Here is an 18862-nt window from a genome sequence, read left to right as displayed (position 1 = left end):
GGAGAGACAGCCCGCTCAGCATCCCAGAGAGGAGGACCACCACCTGGCTCCGTCAGCATCACGCAGCTGCAGTGGGCAGGACGTTTTTGACGCCGAACCATTTCATCCTCCTAGGCCTAAAATCATAGCCTATATTTGCAACAATAATAAATTGTAATCTTACATTTGATTGAAACGTTAAATCATCACAATATCACAGGCTATGTGCTATGAAACATCTAGAATGTAACAAAACACAGTTTTGTTTTTTAGGCCTACTGTTTTGTGACGATGTATTGCTATATTGCCGGCAAAACACTTAAATTAGGCTAAATAATAAGAGATTAAGGTTGTTTGATGTGCTGAAAATCTACCATCCATCCATTGATTAGCCATATTAGTATTGAATACATTTGGTAATTTAGAGTAGCAATATGCTACTCTAAATTACCAAATGTATTCAATACTAATATTAGGCTACTATTGGACACTTAGGGTCAGTTACTTATATTGATGAGTGGGAACTGGGATTGTGTTATTGTGTTCTGCTCATTAGAGAACAGATGGTGGATTCAGTGCTAAATGGATAATGCTAACTCATTATGCACACAAGTGCAGTTTCACACTGAGCACATCTCAAAACATTAGCATGCGAATAATGAGAGCAATTAAAGATGTACATCTATAGGCCCTATCATTTGTTGGTAATATTATGTTATTGATGTGCTGTAACAAGAGCCAATTTCCTTTTGATGTAGGCCTACTGTAACTAGAGGGAATATCCTGTTTTCATTGACCAATGTACACAATAAGTGAAGGGTATTTCAAGCAGCAGTCCAGTTCCAACTAGTTCAAAAGTCTGATGTGAGAGATATGGTGTTGAGAAATTAAACCATATAAGACACCGAGGGTGTGTTCGTAAATACGCTCTGGAAATCTGCTCTGAGCACTCAGTTCCAACTGAAATCAGTTAATTTACGAACGGTCAGAGTGCACCCCGGGTACGCTCCAGCGCTCTCAGAGCGTATTTATGAACGCACCCTGAGATAAGAGGGTGGAGAGGGCGAGAAAATCAGACTTTGGACCCACTTTGATCAGTCCTCTCCTGGGTGTCCTGCTCCCAGACCTCAGCCTTCTGTCACACTGTCTGGCTCTTCTACTCTCTCTCTCTCCCACCATGAAGATTGATTTTGCCCCTTCAGATGTGCCCCTTACCAGGAGACTGCAGACAGCCGCGGTGGCGCAATGGGTCTTCTCTTTCCTCGGCCTGGGTGAGTGTCTGTCTGGTGTTAGCCTCCTTTCTCTTTACATAAGAAGAGGGAGTCAGCGGGTCCAGCCCTGTTTGCTTAACTGGCAGCTCATATTGAGAGGCTGAAATGTAAGTCTAGTGTATGAGAGTTGACTGGCTTGATACAGTCTACCGTTTATCAGAGTGGGCATGTGGACAGAGAAAGGATAGTGCATACAGATAGTACATACAGATAGTACATACAGATAGTGCATACAGATAGTGCATACAGATAGTGCATACAGATAGTACATACAGATAGTGCATACAGATAGTACATACAGATAGTACATACAGATAGTGCATACAGATAGTGCATACAGATAGTGCATACAGATAGTACATACAGATAGTACATACAGATAGTACATACAGATAGTACATACAGATAGTGCATACAGATAGTGCATACAGATAGTACATACAGATAGTACATACAGATAGTGCATACAGATAGTACATACAGATAGTGCATACAGATAGTACATACAGATAGTACATACAGATAGTGCATACAGATAGTGCATACAGATAGTGCATACAGATAGTACATACAGATAGTACATACAGATAGTACATACAGATAGTACATACAGATAGTGCATACAGATAGTGCATACAGATAGTGCATACAGATAGTACATACAGATAGTACATACAGATAGTACATACAGATAGTACATACAGATAGTGCATACAGATAGTACATACAGATAGTGCATACAGATAGTACATACAGATAGTACATACAGATAGTGCATACAGATAGTACATACAGATAGTACATACAGATAGTACATACAGATAGTGCATACAGATAGTACATACAGTGATAGTGCATACAGTGATACTCTGCAGAGAGAAGGCTGTTAAGTATGTCTCATATAAGTATTGCATAGTAGAGAGAGGTGTTCCTGCTTTGTGGTGCATGACCTTATGCCAGTGTCATCATGTATGAATGACTGTGATGGCAGCCATGATTTATTGATATAAACATAGATGGGTACTGTGCATAGATGGTACTGTGCATAGATGGGTACTGTACATAGATGGGTACTGTACATAGATGGTACTGTACATAGATGGGTACTGTACATAGATGGTACTGTACATAGATGGTACTGGACATAGATGGTACTGTACATAGATGGTACTGGACATAGATGGTACTGTACATGTATGGTACTGTACATAGATGGGTACTGTACATAGATGGTACTGTACATAGATGGTACTGGACATAGATGGTACTGTACATAGATGGTACTGGACATAGATGGTACTGTACATGTATGGTACTGTACATAGATGGGTACTGTACATAGATGGGTACTGTACATAGATGGGTACTGTACATAGATGGGTACTGTACATAGATGGTACTGGACATAGATGGTACTGGACATAGCTGGTACTGGACATAGATGGTACTGGACATAGATGGTACTGGACATAGATGGTACTGGACATAGATGGGTACTGTACATAGATGGTACTGGACATAGATGGTACTGGACATAGCTGGTACTGGACATAGATGGTACTGGACATAGATGGTACTGGACATAGATGGGTACTGTACATAGATGGTACTGGACATAGATGGTACTGTACATAGATGGTACTGGACATAGATGGTACTGGACATTGGGGGTACTGGACATAGATGGTACTGTACATAGATGGTACTGGACATAGATGGTACTGTACATAGATGGTACTGGACATTGGGGGTACTGTACATTGGGGGTCCTGTGCACAATGGGGCACCTTGAGGGCCTGTTTATATCTTCTGACCCTCTTATAATGTTTGTCCTCATTCTTTCTTTCATCCAGTCATAGCTTGAATAACCTTTTCCTGATCACATGATAGTCATAGTATACTACGTAATCTTAGCCTGCTTAAGAGGTCTCTCTCTCTCTCTCTCTCTCTCTCTCTCTCAGTGCATTTCAGGGCTCCCCAGGCTTCTGCTCTTCCAATGTTTTTCTTAAATCAGTTACCAAGTCATTTCTAAAAGCAACCACAGACAACACTATTTTAATTTCAGTAAAATCAGATTGTATAATCTTGCAAATAAATAATGCATAATACAATTCCAGATCTCATGATGAACAGCTGAGACACAACTTAAAGCTGACACATTCATGGATAAGAATGTCCATGCATGCAGCCTCACCACATCAGGCTGACTAATGTGTGTGTGTATATGTGTGTGTGTGTGTGTGTGTGTGTGTGTGTGTGTGTGTGTGTGTGTGTGTGTGTGTGTGTGTGTGTGTGCATTTTCCAGCTCCGACCTGCATCGTGTTGTTCTTCGTCCTCTTGTTCACACGCTATTGGCTGGTCAGTGTGCTGTACAGCGCCTGGTGGTTCCTGGACTGGGACACGCCCTCGCGGGGAGGCAGGAGGGTGCCCTGGGTGTGTGGCATACGTGTATGGGACTACTTGAGGGACTACTTTCCCATCCAGGTCAGAGCACTGGCTTTACTGCAAGCAACATTACAACATAGATGACTCCCTCTCATGTATCCTCCTTGTAATGTTTTAATAGCAAATGCATGTTTCAGATGAAATGGAGACAAGGGCTACATACGTTTAGAGCAGACCATTTCAGGCAATTAATCAACAGCTCTTGCTGCCAGTGAATTCTCTCCTCATTTCAAATCTATCCCTGTGTTATTTGGAATGGATTCCACTATGCTGTATATGGGGGGCTTTATTTAAAAATGAATACCAGGGACAGTGCACATTAATCAACAAATCAGTTTCCACATCAATGTAAATGCGCCAGAGTTAGCTCATGAGCTAATTTCCATCTGTAGTCCCTGAGCAGGCTATTACAAAATGAATGTGTAGTGTCATTAAAAACATCAGCAAGCACAACAAAACAATACAACAGGCAATACACTACATGACAATACAAGACAACGCAAGACAATTACAAGATAAGCAAGCACTGTGGCCTGGGGTGGTCCAGTGGTCTAGCACCGGGGTCTACAGTGCACACATAATTATGCCCATGTCGGCATGGGTTCGAATCCGGCCCATGCCCTGCTGACATGCCCTCTCTTCCTACTTTCCTGTCAGTCTTCACTATCTGTCTGAAAAAATAAATAAAAAAAAGATAAGCAAGCACAGCAAAATGACGCAACATTGCATTACAATACAAAACGAGACAATACACAGATACATGACAAAGTGATGAATATAATTAAAAGCAGTGTTGATTACTCATGATCACAAATTTTGGTTTAGTTTAAGCCACCCCTTAAGTTTCAAAGTTAGAAAGCTATTGCACTCTCTTAGATCAGTAGGGCTGCTGGTAGCCTCACGGTTAGAGTGGCCGGCCAATAACCACAAGGTTCTCACTGCCCACAGGAGGGAGCCAGTGACTGGAGGGTTGCTGGTATCACATCCCCCCCAAAAAACCTGTGTGTGTCTGTATCTAGTGGGGGGGCATTTGATTTCCGTTGAGCAATGAATGGACTAGAGAAGTTGTATTGTCGTATACTAGACAGGGGTTCCTCCTCCCTCCTCCCCACAGTAAAGCAGGTTGGCCAAGGCAACCAGTTTGGGAACGAGGGCCCTATGGAGTTCCAGTATGTCCCTCTCCAGGACTGTCAGTAGAACTGCTTTTAGCTTTTAGGGTCCCTCTGCAGTTGCTGGTGGTTGTTGCCATCTAGTGGGGTTATATGTACACTATATTACATTGATACAGATTCAGCTGTGACTGTAATGTCAGTTTTTAGTATTCCCTGTGTGAACCCTTTCCAGGACCTTAGATGCCTGAGGCATCATACTTTTCCCCAGCTCATTGCTAGGATGTCATTGGATCTTGAAGTCACATGTATAACAAAAGCTAGTCTACAATGTTCACCCAGTAGTATGCACCTGCATGGTTGTAGGCCTGTATTTGCGATATCCTCCAGCTGAGATGGGTCCATATTCTTGCCCTTGGACAGAATTGACACTTTGGTCAACAAATAAGCTTCTTATCATCAACAACAAAATACACACCTCAGTTGGTATGGGTAGCTTTACTATAACACTGAACATTGAACATCGAATCTGTGACTATTCTTGTGATGATATACTTATTTTTCTTTAATTTTTAAAATTATAAATGAGACTTGGACATGACTACAAATCAGAGCTTTTTCAGAAGACCAAAATAGTCTGAGTTAAAAGTAAACTATGTTTAAGTGTAAGTTGGTCATACCAGGGTTAACCCTCATTGTGGAGTGACCTTTGCTTCCATTAATGATAAACACTCCACAATCCCTATCGAATATCCCCAGGAACAGAACAAGAACATTTTAAATTATGTTTGTATGCTATTGAGATCAGACATATAGTTGGGGAAAAAACTGTGATGCTGTAAATATAACTATACTTTGGTCTTTTCAGCCAGTCTGTAAATATCTCTCAAGATAGCATGCTTATCTGTTTTACAGTGCATGTCTGTAAATTGGCTCATTGGCTCATACTGAATGAATGAATGGTCTTTATTGTCATTGCTCTAGTACAGGTACCAATCTTACTGCATAGATAAGAGAGAGAGAAAACATCCATAAATATGAAAACAAGCTCATTATGCACTCTCATCACGTATTAAGTACTGTGTGTATTGTCTACAGACATACTGTATCTGTCCATCGAAGCTTATGTCTGATAACATTTGCTAGATAAGACAAACCATGAATTGACTCTGAATAAAACAAGCCCACATGGAGAATTAACACAAATACCATTAGGTTAATGTACTTTCCTTAATTTTCAAGAAAAAATACCCGTCAAAATTGAAATCTTCAAAAATATCAGAAATATCTGAAAGCATCTGACTTTATGCCTTATAAGGACTAGATAAAAACAAAAAGTCTGTTATTCTGAACAGAAAGGAAATAATCTGTTTATGGTGAAATATGATGGAGGGAGTGGTATGGTATGGGTATATATGGCTGACTTATCTTCACTGATGACGGCCAAGTGTATAGAAATATCTTGTCTGCTGAAGTACGCGCAAATGCTTCTAATCTCATTGGATGATGCTTCATCAAACAGCAATACAATGACCCCCCAACATTACATGCCATAGCAATTAGAGAGCAACAACATAGCAAAAACCATCAAAACAAATAAGTGCAGTACAGGCCTGGCAGACCATCACCAGAGAATATAAGTGTCTGGTGGGGTCAATGGGTTGTTCAATTGTTCAATCGAACAACACAAGTACTTTATTTGGACATTTATATGATTATTTTCAATACTTTTGGAGCCTTGAAATAGGGGGAGTATGTTTAAAAAATGGTTAAATAAATCTGAAAGAATTGCTGAGAATCTCTACTTTGACCCCCATTGAAAACTGGCGGCTGCTGCCATTAGAGACCAAAATAATAACTGGCCAGTGGCCACTAAACAATTCTCCATTGTTCTACCTCCCTGACAATCCAGGAATAGAGCCCCACTCTGACTCACAAGACTCATTATCACATTCCCAAATTCAGAATACCTGCTCCTACAAAGGCTCCCCAAGCCTCTACTACATCATAGCTGGTCCGTTCCTCTACTACACCATAGCTGGTCCATTCCTCTACTACACCATAGCTGGTCCATTCCTCTACTACATCACAGCTGGTCCGTTCCTCTACTACACCATAGCTGGTCCATTCCTCTACTACATCATAGCTGGTCCATTCCTCTACTACATCACAGCTGGTCCGTTCCTCTACTACATCATAGCTGGTCCATTCCTCTACTACATCACAGCTGGTCCATTCCTCTACTACATCATAGCTGGTCCATTCCTCTACTACATCACAGCTGGTCCATTCCTCTACTACATCACAGCTGGTCCATTCCTCTACTACATCACAGCTGGTCCATTCCTCTACTACATCATAGCTGGTCCATTCCTCTACTACATCACAGCTGGTCCGTTCCTCTACTACACCATAGCTGGTCCATTCCTCTACTACACCATAGCTGGTCCATTCCTCTACTACATCATAGCTGGTCCATTCCTCTACTACATCACAGCTGGTCCATTCCTCTACTACATCATAGCTGGTCCATTCCTCTACTACATCATAGCTGGTCCGTTCCTCTACTACATCACAGCTGGTCCATTCCTCTACTACATCACAGCTGGTCCATTCCTCTACTACATCACAGCTGGTCCATTCCTCTACTACATCACAGCTGGTCCATTCCTCTACTACATCATAGCTGGTCCATTCCTCTACTACATCACAGCTGGTCCGTTCCTCTACTACATCACAGCTGGCTCAAGAGCACCAGTTGAAATGTTGTTCCATCTTAGCTTAACTTGTTGTTTGGTCCTATTCGGTTGTTAAGTCTGACGTCACTTTGTGACGTTTAGCAATTTCCGGGTCCAAATAAAAAAATCCCTGCACCAGAGTACCAGTGTACTAAAGTGGTAGAATGACAGTTCAATCGTTTTTTAGACTCTGATCTATTCATACAACAAGGGACACAGCACTTTCACGTTTTTCCCATATTGTCAGCGTCTTTGAGCCTCGGAAAAGCGCTATACAAATATAATGAATTATTATCATTACTGAGGCATTTTGAAGAGAGCGCCTCAGCCAACTTTGGACCCGGAAACACCAATGACGTGTCGTCCATATAAGCATAGTAAGCAGTGCTTACCCAACGAAAAAATTCAAAAGGACTGAAAATATTAAAATAAAAGTGCATGTAACCGTTTGTTTGTTTTCATTAAAAGAGTCGTATTTTAGGTCCCAGGGCAGCAGGAGTCATTCATTTTGGCGCCACCTGCAGGAGTAAGCACTCGCTATTCTGCTTGCTTGCATTGCGTTGCATTATAAGCACTTCTCTCTCTGCTTTCCCTCTCGTACATTCGAATGCGTGAAAATGTCTTTTTTATTTTTTCTGATGCCTCAGCCCGCTGTTTAATGTGGCCAGGGTAAGCATGCTTACCAGCCAATCAGTAGTTCGTTCATTCCGATAAGAGCTACTGATTGGCTCTTATCACTTTCAAGTTCACTTAACATTTCACCTTACTTTCTCTCGCCCGGCAGAATAGCTTATGCCAGCTAGCTCAAACGATCTAAATAATAATAATCAATAAGGATAACTTGCTTGATTTTGTGAATATGGACATTACTGTCAGCGACCTAAAGGGATTTCATAGACTGGACTGGACTGGAAAAACACAACTACTGGCTAAAGGCCGCCCGAAGCCACCGCTCACCGATCTTCACACCCAGAAAGGGAGAGTCGCTAGGGGCTACAGCAAGCCTGGTATGAGCGGTTTATATGATTTATATGATTCGCGAGGCTGGTGGCGATCTGTGCTTGTTTATATGGTTTGAGTACTGCTGTACTGCTGGTTATGGCTCCTTATTTAAGACTTCCTCTGCTTTTACCTTTGAATGTAGGCCTGTGCCGTTGTGTTTGGAGAGAGAGCTGCTTAATCAATCGCTGAGATAGGCCTAATGTCGCTGTCCGTGCCAGTGGTTCTGGACCAAAAGTGTTTGAGAGATAGAGAGGGAGGGTTTGTGATGTGATGTCAAGTGCCTGTGTGACAAAAGTGTGAAAAGAAAGTGTGTCGTGAGTTTACTATGGAGGATGGAAACGGTGTGTGTCTGTGTTGTGCGTGTGTGCGTTTGCGATGTTGAAACTGGACTTGTAGATTTCAGCAGGTTGGCTACTTGAAAAGATCTTGGTTCAAAAAAGATTGAACAATGAGCACCCCTGATATAGTCGAAACTGGCAACTGTTTTTTTGGTTTTTGGTAATCTGATCACAAAGTGACCCTACAGTTTATTAGCGGGTTCTAGGGCATCACAATTGCATTTCCTTTAAACTGTGTTCACTGATAGCGTGTATGTGTAATTATGTGTATTTCTATGTCTTATGCTTACCCAATCTAAAAGCTCACGGCACGTGCCTGGGAAACACGCCACGACTTAACAACCGAATAGGTTGGACCAAACAACAACAACAACAACAACAACAACAACAACAACAACTGTGACTTGACTTTACATTGTAAAATCGTGTTAGACAGCTAGGACAGCAACAAATGAGAACATCAGAAAGATATGTTTTATCAGAAGACCTGATATGACATTTGAATTAGTGGTTTAGCACTTACCTAATCCTTGTTTTTCGGGTCAGGGTTAGAGTCCTTGAGTAGGTCATCTCAATCAGTGAGACCCCTACCCACACTATCTTCAATGGGTATCCTTGTTTTGCTAGTAACAGGTTAGCATAGTAGGTGTGGACTTAATGCTTGGAGCTCATTGGCCTTGAACTGCTTATCTCAACCACTGAGGCTGATACAAACACAGCTTTGTTTTGACATGAATGATTGGTGCCCTGCTCCAACACATGGCTAACAGTAACCCTTGACCCCCACACCGTAACCTCTGGCACCACTCCTCCCTGCTGTTTATCATCTCCTGCATGTGCACAAAGAGAGAGACCACACTGGTTGATGCTGGTTTGAGGAAGGAAAACCGTTAGCTTACCTCACGCCATGTTCAGCTTAAAATAACTCAACTCAACATTTTCAAGTAGTCTGGTATGACTTTGTAAAGTGTTACTTTGGCCTACAGTTCCTAGCTACATGGTAGATCTACAGTTCCTAGCTACATGGTAGATCTGTCCTACAGTTCCTAGCTACATGGTAGATCGATCTACTACAGTTCCTAGCTACATGGTAGATCTGGCATACAAATACATATACATTTCGAACACAATACACCCTGTTTTTTTACTCTCTTAGAAATGACTATTAAAAGGGGGCAATCTGGGATTGGTACATACATTAAAAAAATAAAATAATGAATGATATATAGCCATTGATTCTTGAATAATATAACTTCGCTTGTTTTACTCTATATCTCCCATCCTATATCCTAATAGGATTTTACATTTAGCTAAAATATTTATTTTTAATTAAGTGAAATAGTAAAAGGGTTATATAATGGGAGGGTGGGTCAACCTGTGGACATCGGAATGTTGGAATCACATATGGAAGGATAGTTGATTGGCCGATTCACTTGTGAACCCAATACAGGTAGAGATGGGAATTTGTAATTGTCTATATATATTTGCATGTGCATGTGTGTGGGTATTATAATAATAATTTATTAAATAATAATTTATTAAATTTATATAGCGCTTTTCCAAGGCTCAAAGACGCTGACAATATAGGATACACATGGGGAAACACAAAAACAACAAGTAACAACAACAAGTAACATGGAACACAGAGTCAGCGAACGGGGAGGGGGGGGGGGGGTGTAGAGTCCGGTGTTGATGTTGCTGGGAGCCTCGATGGATGTGGCGGCGGCAGCGGAGAATGCCTGCCTTGGTGGCAGCAGCAGCAGTGAGGCGATGGTTGTGGTTCAGTGAGTGTAGGTGAGACGAGAGAAGGGCAGGGGGAGGTGGGGGGCAGGTGAGATGGCCGGGAGTCCAGGGCAAAACGACAGGCAGTGAACCAGAGCAGCTGCCATGTGAATAGCTAGGAGAATAGTAAGGAGAATATTTTTTTTCATGTCCTTCATTTTAGGGGAGGGTTGGGGCAAAAAGGAAAAAAGGGACTAAATCTGATCTAATACAAAAAATAAATACTCTATAGCTTCAAAACATGGTTAAAACGATCTGTTCTTTCCATGACATCCCTAGCTCCATCTATGCATTTGAGAGTGGTTACATTTCTCCATCCCTCAGCTGTTTACCAAAAAAAGTGGCGGGGTGACCACTTTGATGTTGTTTGAATCCCAGATGCCCCTTTAACAAAATACTATAAATCTCCTCTATTATCTATTCCAGCTGATAAAAACAGCAGATTTGGACCCCAGGAACAACTATGTTCTTGGTTTCCATCCACATGGGATCCTGGTCGCGGGAGCCTTCACCAACTTCTGTACCTACGCCACAGGCTTCAGAACGCTGTTCCCTGGGCTCACCAGCTACCTGCTCATGCTGCCTCTGTGGTTCAGAGCCCCCTTCTTCAGAGACTACATCATGAGCGCAGGTTAGGCTCACGAGCCAAGGCAACTACTGTTCTCACTACTAAGAGAGGTTAACATCTGCTGTGATTAGTGGGTCTTCTCTGATGGTACATTTCTCTGATATATATGAATCTATAAAGGATAATGCACCATGCTACTCTTGCACTGTTACCTTGTCTGGCAGAAAAAGAGAGAGATAGAGAGAGAGAGAGAGAGAGAGAGAGAGAGAGAGAGAGAGAGAGAGAGAGAGAGAGAGTGAGGGAGAGAGGGAGAGCGAACCCTAATATAAAGTATTCAAATGTGTCTCAGGTCTGATTCCCTCAGACAAGGAGAGTGCCGGCTATCTGTTACGAAAGAAGGAGGGGGGGAATGCTGTGGTGATAGCAGTGGGAGGAGCCCCGGAGGCCCTGGATGCCCGCCCTGGCGCCTACACCCTGCTGCTGGCCAATAAGAAGGGGTTTGCCAAACTGGCAATGGAACATGGGTAAGACTAGAACCCGGGGAGTAAGAGGACATGTCACTGTGTCTCCCAACTCTCATCGCTTATACAAGTGACTGCAACTGTGCCAATATATTCATCATTGTTTGATGTCAATGCTCTGTGGGTAAAGTGGCTTCTTGAAATAGTGCCTTGTGTAAGTCTTTCACATGGGAATTCACATGAGAGCATGCAAGCAATCAGTGGAAAGTATCATCTGATATTAAGAAGTAGGACACAAGTACTGTAACATAAATAATTTTTACGCTGCTCAGAAAATATACAGTAGCTAGTTCTAAAGCCATTTGAAATGATGCACAACTAATCATGTGTGTTGACCCTATGAAGTAACAGCTCAGTTGAAATGCATCAATAGAGGAATCAATCAAATCCATCACACCTATAGTAAACTATATTTACATTTTTGGCATTTAGCAGACGTCTTTATCCAAAGTGACTTACAACAAATACATTTGACTAAGTAAAGGCCCTTGCACACCAATGCGTTTTTTACGTGCGTTTTTTACGTCCATTAAAAAAATTAATTAGAACTCATGTTGTGTCAATCACGCTTGCACACCGAATCCGTAATAATCGTCCGTCCCCAAAAAATCGGAACAGGTTCGATTTTCTGTGTTTTTCGTGTCCGTCAAAAGCCTTTTGAGAGTTGTTTTTGACCACTCCGCCATGGTATAGACTGGGACACAGGCCCGGGGTGGCTAATCGGGAGGATCTGAAGTTTTCCTGGTGGGCCGGTCTGGTTTTGGGCCGGTCTGGGCCGGTGTTCAGTCATGGTAGTACTTGCAAGCCGATACCGTTCTGGGCGGCTGGGCCGGTACCATTCTGGGCCGATACCATATAAATAGGGTGACCAGATGTCCCCCTTTGCGCGGCCACGGGGCCAGTGTCCATCTAAGCGCCGCAACAAAGCGCCGCAACCAAGCGCTGACATGTTCAGTTGCAGCAGAACGTCCAGATTCTATGGAACGTCTTCAGCCTATCAGGAAACAGCATTCATGTTCCCATGGCAACGGCCCCACGTGGATATAGGGAGCTGGCTGAATGTGCGAACCAGCCGCTGACTCAAAGGGCTCGTAAAGTGAAACTTATTATGTCAACAATATCTAGTTTTCGTATTTTTTCATAACACCAACTTTAAGTTTTAAAGTACCCACTCGATATAACAAACAACAGTTTAACGATCACTAAATACTTATAATTTGTGGATTGGATTCACTGTTCTCGTTTGCCGTAGGTTACTGGTAAGTGACCACTTTACTTGTAAACATACTTTTGTTTTAGGATGTGTTCAAAATCAAGGACTGTGTGTTCATCTATTTATGTGTTTTTAGCATGTTCATGTTCCCTCAGCATGTTGTGTGATGTTATAAAAACGTAGTTAGACGTTCGTAGCGATGCACCACTGTTAGCCGCTAGCTGTTAACAGCGTTTGTTGCTGCAGCAGAGTGATTTTTCTCCCAGTCTCTGTCTGAGGTGCACCAACATTCAAATACTTGTGTCGTCCTAAAAAAAAAATCCAATTTCAAAAGCATTTGAAAGCTTACAATCTGTAGTTTCAGGCTATGTAAAACACTGAAAAATGACTTGGGCAATTGGGCAATTGGTTTATCCTTAACCAGCTGTTATCACTGTCATTGTCTGAATGAGTGCAGAGTTGTGTTTTATGTTTTCGTCTAGTGTGTGCGCGCGTTAGCCTTGACAGCTATGTCAATGCATTTGTGTTGCAAATGGGAGGCAAGTTAGCTAGCTAGATAGCCTACATACTCAATCATCTACAGGCCTAACACTGTCAGGCTACTTTTCTTTATTACTATACTAAATTGATACTGCACTTTGACTTCACTTTCTGCTCCATACAGATACTTTATTGTCAGGTTCACATTCAAATAAAATAAATTTGTTATATATTTGTTACGTTTTTATCTGCATAGTCTATTATTGGATGCTACTGAATAAACCAAACAGAATAGGAAACAGAATGGAAATGCATATTTATATTTAAAAAATTGGATAGACATAGCTCTCAACTCGGCCAGGGGAAGCGGATGCTGTTGAGAGGGTGTCCCACATTGTCCCACACAAACATACTCCTTGTCCCACATTTGGTTTGTTGGGACCTGGTTACCCTAGTGGTGTCCAGCAAGGGATTGCTGCTATCACAGTAGAAGGCACAGGTGAGCTGTTGTACCAGTGTGGGAACAATGAAGCAAACCCATGACATAGCATCCTGTAAATGTAGAGAAGACTGTAGAGAACAGTGAGTCCGCTATTATAGACTAAAATACCAAGGTTGTAATTACATGATTTTAATATACTGTAATCGGTTGTGAACTAAAGTGGGCCGGTCTGAGGCATGAAACTCCAGAGCTGAAAATGAGTCCCACTCCGACCCTGCTGGGACACATCGTCAAATTAGAACTGCAGGACAGTTGGATTAATGTTTACGGAAGTACATGTCTCAAGTATTATCTCGGCGGTTAGTCGAGTGAAAGAAAACAACATACAGATGATAATTCACACAATATAATACCACGAAAGAGTACGGCACTAAACAATAACATTCATTTGGGCAGCATCACTAAACAATAACATTCATTTGGGTAGCATCATACTCAAACTCAGGCAGAAGGGCAGGGTCCGGGCAGGTGCACACAGTCACAGACTGCCAGTGCATCATACAGGTACATAATTCAGCTGGTTATAGCGGTTTCTTTTTCTATTCTACTATTCTATTCTACTTCTGCGTCTCCCTGGGTATTCCTAGACCAGATGGCAACTAGTAAAGAAATGCCACAATATACCAGGACTTAAGAAACGAAATGCCCAACAAAGGATTTGACAAACCCTGGCCTATTATGCGCAACAAGTAGACTCTGATGCAGCGGAGACAGGGTTGCCAGATGGGCTGGTTTTTGGTGGATTTAGCCGTTTTTAGACTGTGGTTAGGTTGGAATTTCTCAATCCCATCTGGCAACCCTGAGCGGAGAGTCTACACATGGTATGATTACAGATATCACACTGCAGGAGTATGGAAGCATATAGTAGACCTAATTCAAATGCTAATGCAATATGAGATTGCAATTGCATGTTCCACTTTTGCATGCATTCTTTCAGACAATATTCAAATTCAAATGCAATTCTAATGATTTGCATTTTCATTTTCATGTACCTGATGTGCACATTCGCTGTCAATATTAAAATTATAATGCAAAGCCATTTGACATTTAATTTTCAAAGTCATGCGCTGCTTTGTAGCTGACAAAATTCAAAAGTTCATTCTAATGTGCAAATGACTATTGTTACGATGGGGTAATGTGTTTGGACCCAGGCGCAGAGTAGAACAGAGTAGACGGAAGCAGGAGTATCAAGAAATAATAACGGTACTCTTTATTTTGAGTAAACGGAACAAATAATAACCGCACAGTAAGCGAATAAACAAAAGAGGAGAAAACAAGTCTCCGATAAACGTTTTAAATAATAATAGGAACAGGGCAGAGCAATGTACTTACAATCGTCAACTATACCTATTTCCTAATCCGGCGAGGAACAATAAGGCTAAGAAGAATCGTATACATATAACAAACGCAACATGAAGTGAACAACCGACAACCAGAGGGGAAACAGAGGGATCTAAATAGCCACAGCCAAACAACACACACCAGGTACAAATCAGTTAATTAGGACAGACAAATGCATACATAAAACACCAGAGGGCGCCAAAGGGTCGCTCCACAATAAGGTCGCTTCCCCAACCCTTACAGTATCCCCCCCCGACGAACGGCACCTGCCGTTCACCTGGGTGCCTCAGGATGTAGTTGGCGGAAGTCTGTAATTAGTTTTGGGTCCAATATGTCCCTCTGAGGCACCCAGGACCGTTCCTCCGGCCCATACCCCTCCCAATCCACCAAAAACTGTAAGCCCCTACCCCTCCGCCGGCAATCCATAATCCTCCGTACTGTATAAACAGTCTGTCCATCAATGATGCGTGGCGGGGGAACAGGGGGGGGTGGTGGGGACATGGGGCAAGTGACGAAGGGTTTCAGTAGGGACACATGAAAGGTCGGGTGAACCCGCATGGAAGGTGGGAGTAGTAGTCTATACGCCACCGGGTTCACCCGCCGCACCACTTTGAACGGACCCACGAACCGGGGCGCTAGCTTCCTGGACTCGACCCGGAGGGGAAGGTCCCGGGTCGAGAGCCACACCTTCTGCCCCGTGCGAAAGATCGGGGCTGGGCGACGCCTGCGGTTGGCCTGAAGCTGGGACCGAGCCGACGCCCGCTGAAGCGCCGCCCTCACCCGCCTCCAGGTCCGGCGACAGCGACCGACGTGGGCTTGGACGGAGGGCACCTCCGCCTCCTCCTCCTGCTCAGGGAATAGGGGGGGTTGATAGCCATATTGGCACTGAAAGGGGGATAGGCCAGTGGATGAGCAGAGGAGGGTGTTGTGGGCGTATTCCGCCCACGCCAGTCGCCGACTCCACGTCGCCGGATTGCCGGAGACGTAGCACCTCAGCACGCCTTCCAGGTCCTGGTTGACACGCTCCGTCTGCCCATTGGACTGTGGATGGAAACCGGAGGACAGGCTGACGGAGGCGCCGAGGCTGGTCGCGAACGCCTTCCAGAACCTGGAAGCGAACTGAGGACCCCGATCCGACACCATGTCCTGCGGGAGACCATGCACCCGGAAGATGTGCTGCACCACCAGGTCGGCCGTCTCTCGGGCCGAGGGGAGTTTGAGGAGGGGGATGAAGTGGGCCGCCTTGGAGAAACGGTCCACTACCACCAAGATGGTAGTGAACCCGTCAGAGGGAGGGAGACCTGAAATAAAGTCAAGGGAGATGTGGGACCAGGGGCGTTTGGGGATGGGGAGGGGTCGGAGTAGCCCCGCTGAAGGCTGGCGAGATGTCTTGCTGCGCGCACACACAGGACAGGCTGCCACAAAGGCGCGCGTATCCCTCTCCGCTGTGGGCCACCAGAACCTCCTGCGAATAAAGTCCAGGGTCCTGGCAGCCCCGTGGTGGCCAGTGAGGGACGACGCATGCGCCCATTGCAGCAGCCGTGAGCGCGCAGTCTTGGGAACATACAGCCTCCCCGGGGGTCCTCCCCCCGGATCCGGCTCCCGCCTGAGCGCCGCTCTCACCACTTTAGCGATCCCCCACGACACAGGGGCAACAATAAGGGTCTCCGGAACAATGGGGTGGGGTTTTTCCTCCCGGTCCGCCGGATCGAACTGCCGGGAGAGGGCGTCCGGCTTGACGTTTTTGGACCCCGGCCTAAAGGAGATGGAAAATTGGAAGCGTGTAAAAAACAGCGCCCACCTGGCTTGACGCGAATTGAGGCGCTTAGCCCCCTGGATGTAGGCCAGGTTCTTGTGGTCCGTCCACACCACAAACGGCTGTGCGGCCCCCTCCAGCCACTGCCTCCACTCCTCCAAAGCCAATTTAATGGCCAGCAGCTCCCGGTTTCCTACGTCATAATTACACTCGGCCGGGGACAGCCGACGTGAGAAAAAAGCGCAGGGATGTACCTTCCCATCCTTCCTGCACCTCTGGGAGAGCACCGCCCCCACCGCGAGATCTGAGGCGTCCACCTCCACCAGGAATGGTACTTCCGAGTCCGGATGGGCTAGGACCGGAGCAGAGGTGAACCGTTGCTTGAGGTCCACGAAGGCGGCCTCCGCCTCCGAGGACCAGGCGAACGTACGGAGGGTAGACCTGGTGAGGGTAGTTAAAGGGGCAGCTAGGGCACTAAAATTGCGGATAAAGCGTCTATAAAAATTAGCAAACCCTAGGAACCGCTGTAACTGTTTCAAAGAGGAGGGGCGGGGCCAGTCTAACACCGCACTAACCTTGGCAGGGTCCATGCTTAAATCCCCCCGTGTTATAATGAACCCCAGGAATGACACTGTGTCGGCGTGAAAGACACATTTCTCTGCCTTGACAAATAACTGGTGGTGGAGGAGGCGCTGGAGGACTTGACGGACATGACGTTGATGTTGAGTAATGTCTTTGGAAAAAATGAGGATATCGTCAAGGTACACAAAAACCGAATGACCAATCAAATCCCGCAGTACGTCATTGACTAGTGCTTGAAATACTGCGAGTGCATTAGCGAGACCAAAGGGCATGACTAAATACTCATAATGTCCGTTAGGCGTGTTAAAAGCCGTCTTCCACTCGTCCCCCTCCCTCATCCTCACCAGGTTGTATGCATTGCGTAAATCCAGTTTGGTAAACACCCTTGCTCCTTGCAGTGACTCAAAGGCGGTATCCATGAGGGGCAGGGGATAGCGATTCTTTATGGAAATGTCATTTAGACCGCGGTAATCGATGCAGGGACGCTGTCCCCCGTCTTTCTTTGCCACAAAGAAGAAGCCTGCGCCAGCGGGCGAGGTGGAAGGACGGATATGACCCGCGGCCAGTGCTTCCTCTATGTATTTATTCATGGAGAGATTCTCCGGGCGAGAGAGGGAAAACAGGCGTCCCCGCGGCGGCACAGTACCCGGCAGCAGATTGATGGCACAGTCATAGGGTCTATGGGGGGGTAATTTCTCGGCCCGAGATTTACTGAACACTTCCCCCAGGTCCCAATATATCTGAGGCACCCCTGTCAGGTCGGGGCTGGAAAGGGAAGCAGGGCCAGGGGAATTAGGAAGAGGGGTGGAAAGGGGGAGAGGCGAGAACTGGGGCTGCAACGGGGATGCGAGAGTCGTGGGCGGAGACTCAGTACGCACTGTGACGGAGCCTGCTTCGAGGGAGAGTCGACCTGTGGACCAGTCAATGCGGGGGTTGAGAGAAGCTAACCAGGGGTGACCTAACACAATAGGGCAATCAGGAGAGGCCACAATAAAAAATCGTATGAGTTCCCAACGACCCCCTCCCACCTGGATATGTACAGGCATAGTGCGCTGGGTAATGATCCCCGACCCCAATGGCCGGCCGTTTAGGGCTCGAACAGGAACGGGTTCTTTCAATTCTTCCAAAGGAACCCCCCACCCCCAGGCCAGGCCTTCGTGCATTAAATTCCCCGCTGCCCCTGAGTCCACCAGAGCCCGAACTCGCTGGGTACAGTGTCCCCACCGCACCTTAAC

At 44.9% G+C, this 18862-nt stretch overlaps 1 protein-coding gene across 1 annotated transcript in view; it reads left to right on the top strand.

Moving 5' to 3' along the window:
- The first annotated feature begins 1073 nt into the window (after positions 1–1073).
- The window catches only part of mogat2 (monoacylglycerol O-acyltransferase 2), a 32692-nt gene continuing 14903 nt past the window's right edge, over positions 1074–18862 (top strand). The window contains exons 1-4 of the mRNA XM_080549637.1: positions 1074–1250; positions 3556–3734; positions 11091–11295; positions 11582–11756. Of these exons, the coding sequence (XP_080405763.1) occupies positions 1157–1250; positions 3556–3734; positions 11091–11295; positions 11582–11756 (653 nt within the window). The 5' untranslated portion in view covers positions 1074–1156. The remainder of the gene's footprint in view (positions 1251–3555; positions 3735–11090; positions 11296–11581; positions 11757–18862) is intronic.

Source organism: Nansenia antarctica (genome assembly GCF_963989245.1).
Source record: "Nansenia antarctica genome assembly, chromosome: 20".
NCBI lineage: Eukaryota > Metazoa > Chordata > Actinopteri > Argentiniformes > Microstomatidae > Nansenia > Nansenia antarctica.
The sequence above is the reverse complement of the archived record's forward strand: the minus strand, read 5'-3'. Positions and strand labels throughout refer to the sequence as shown.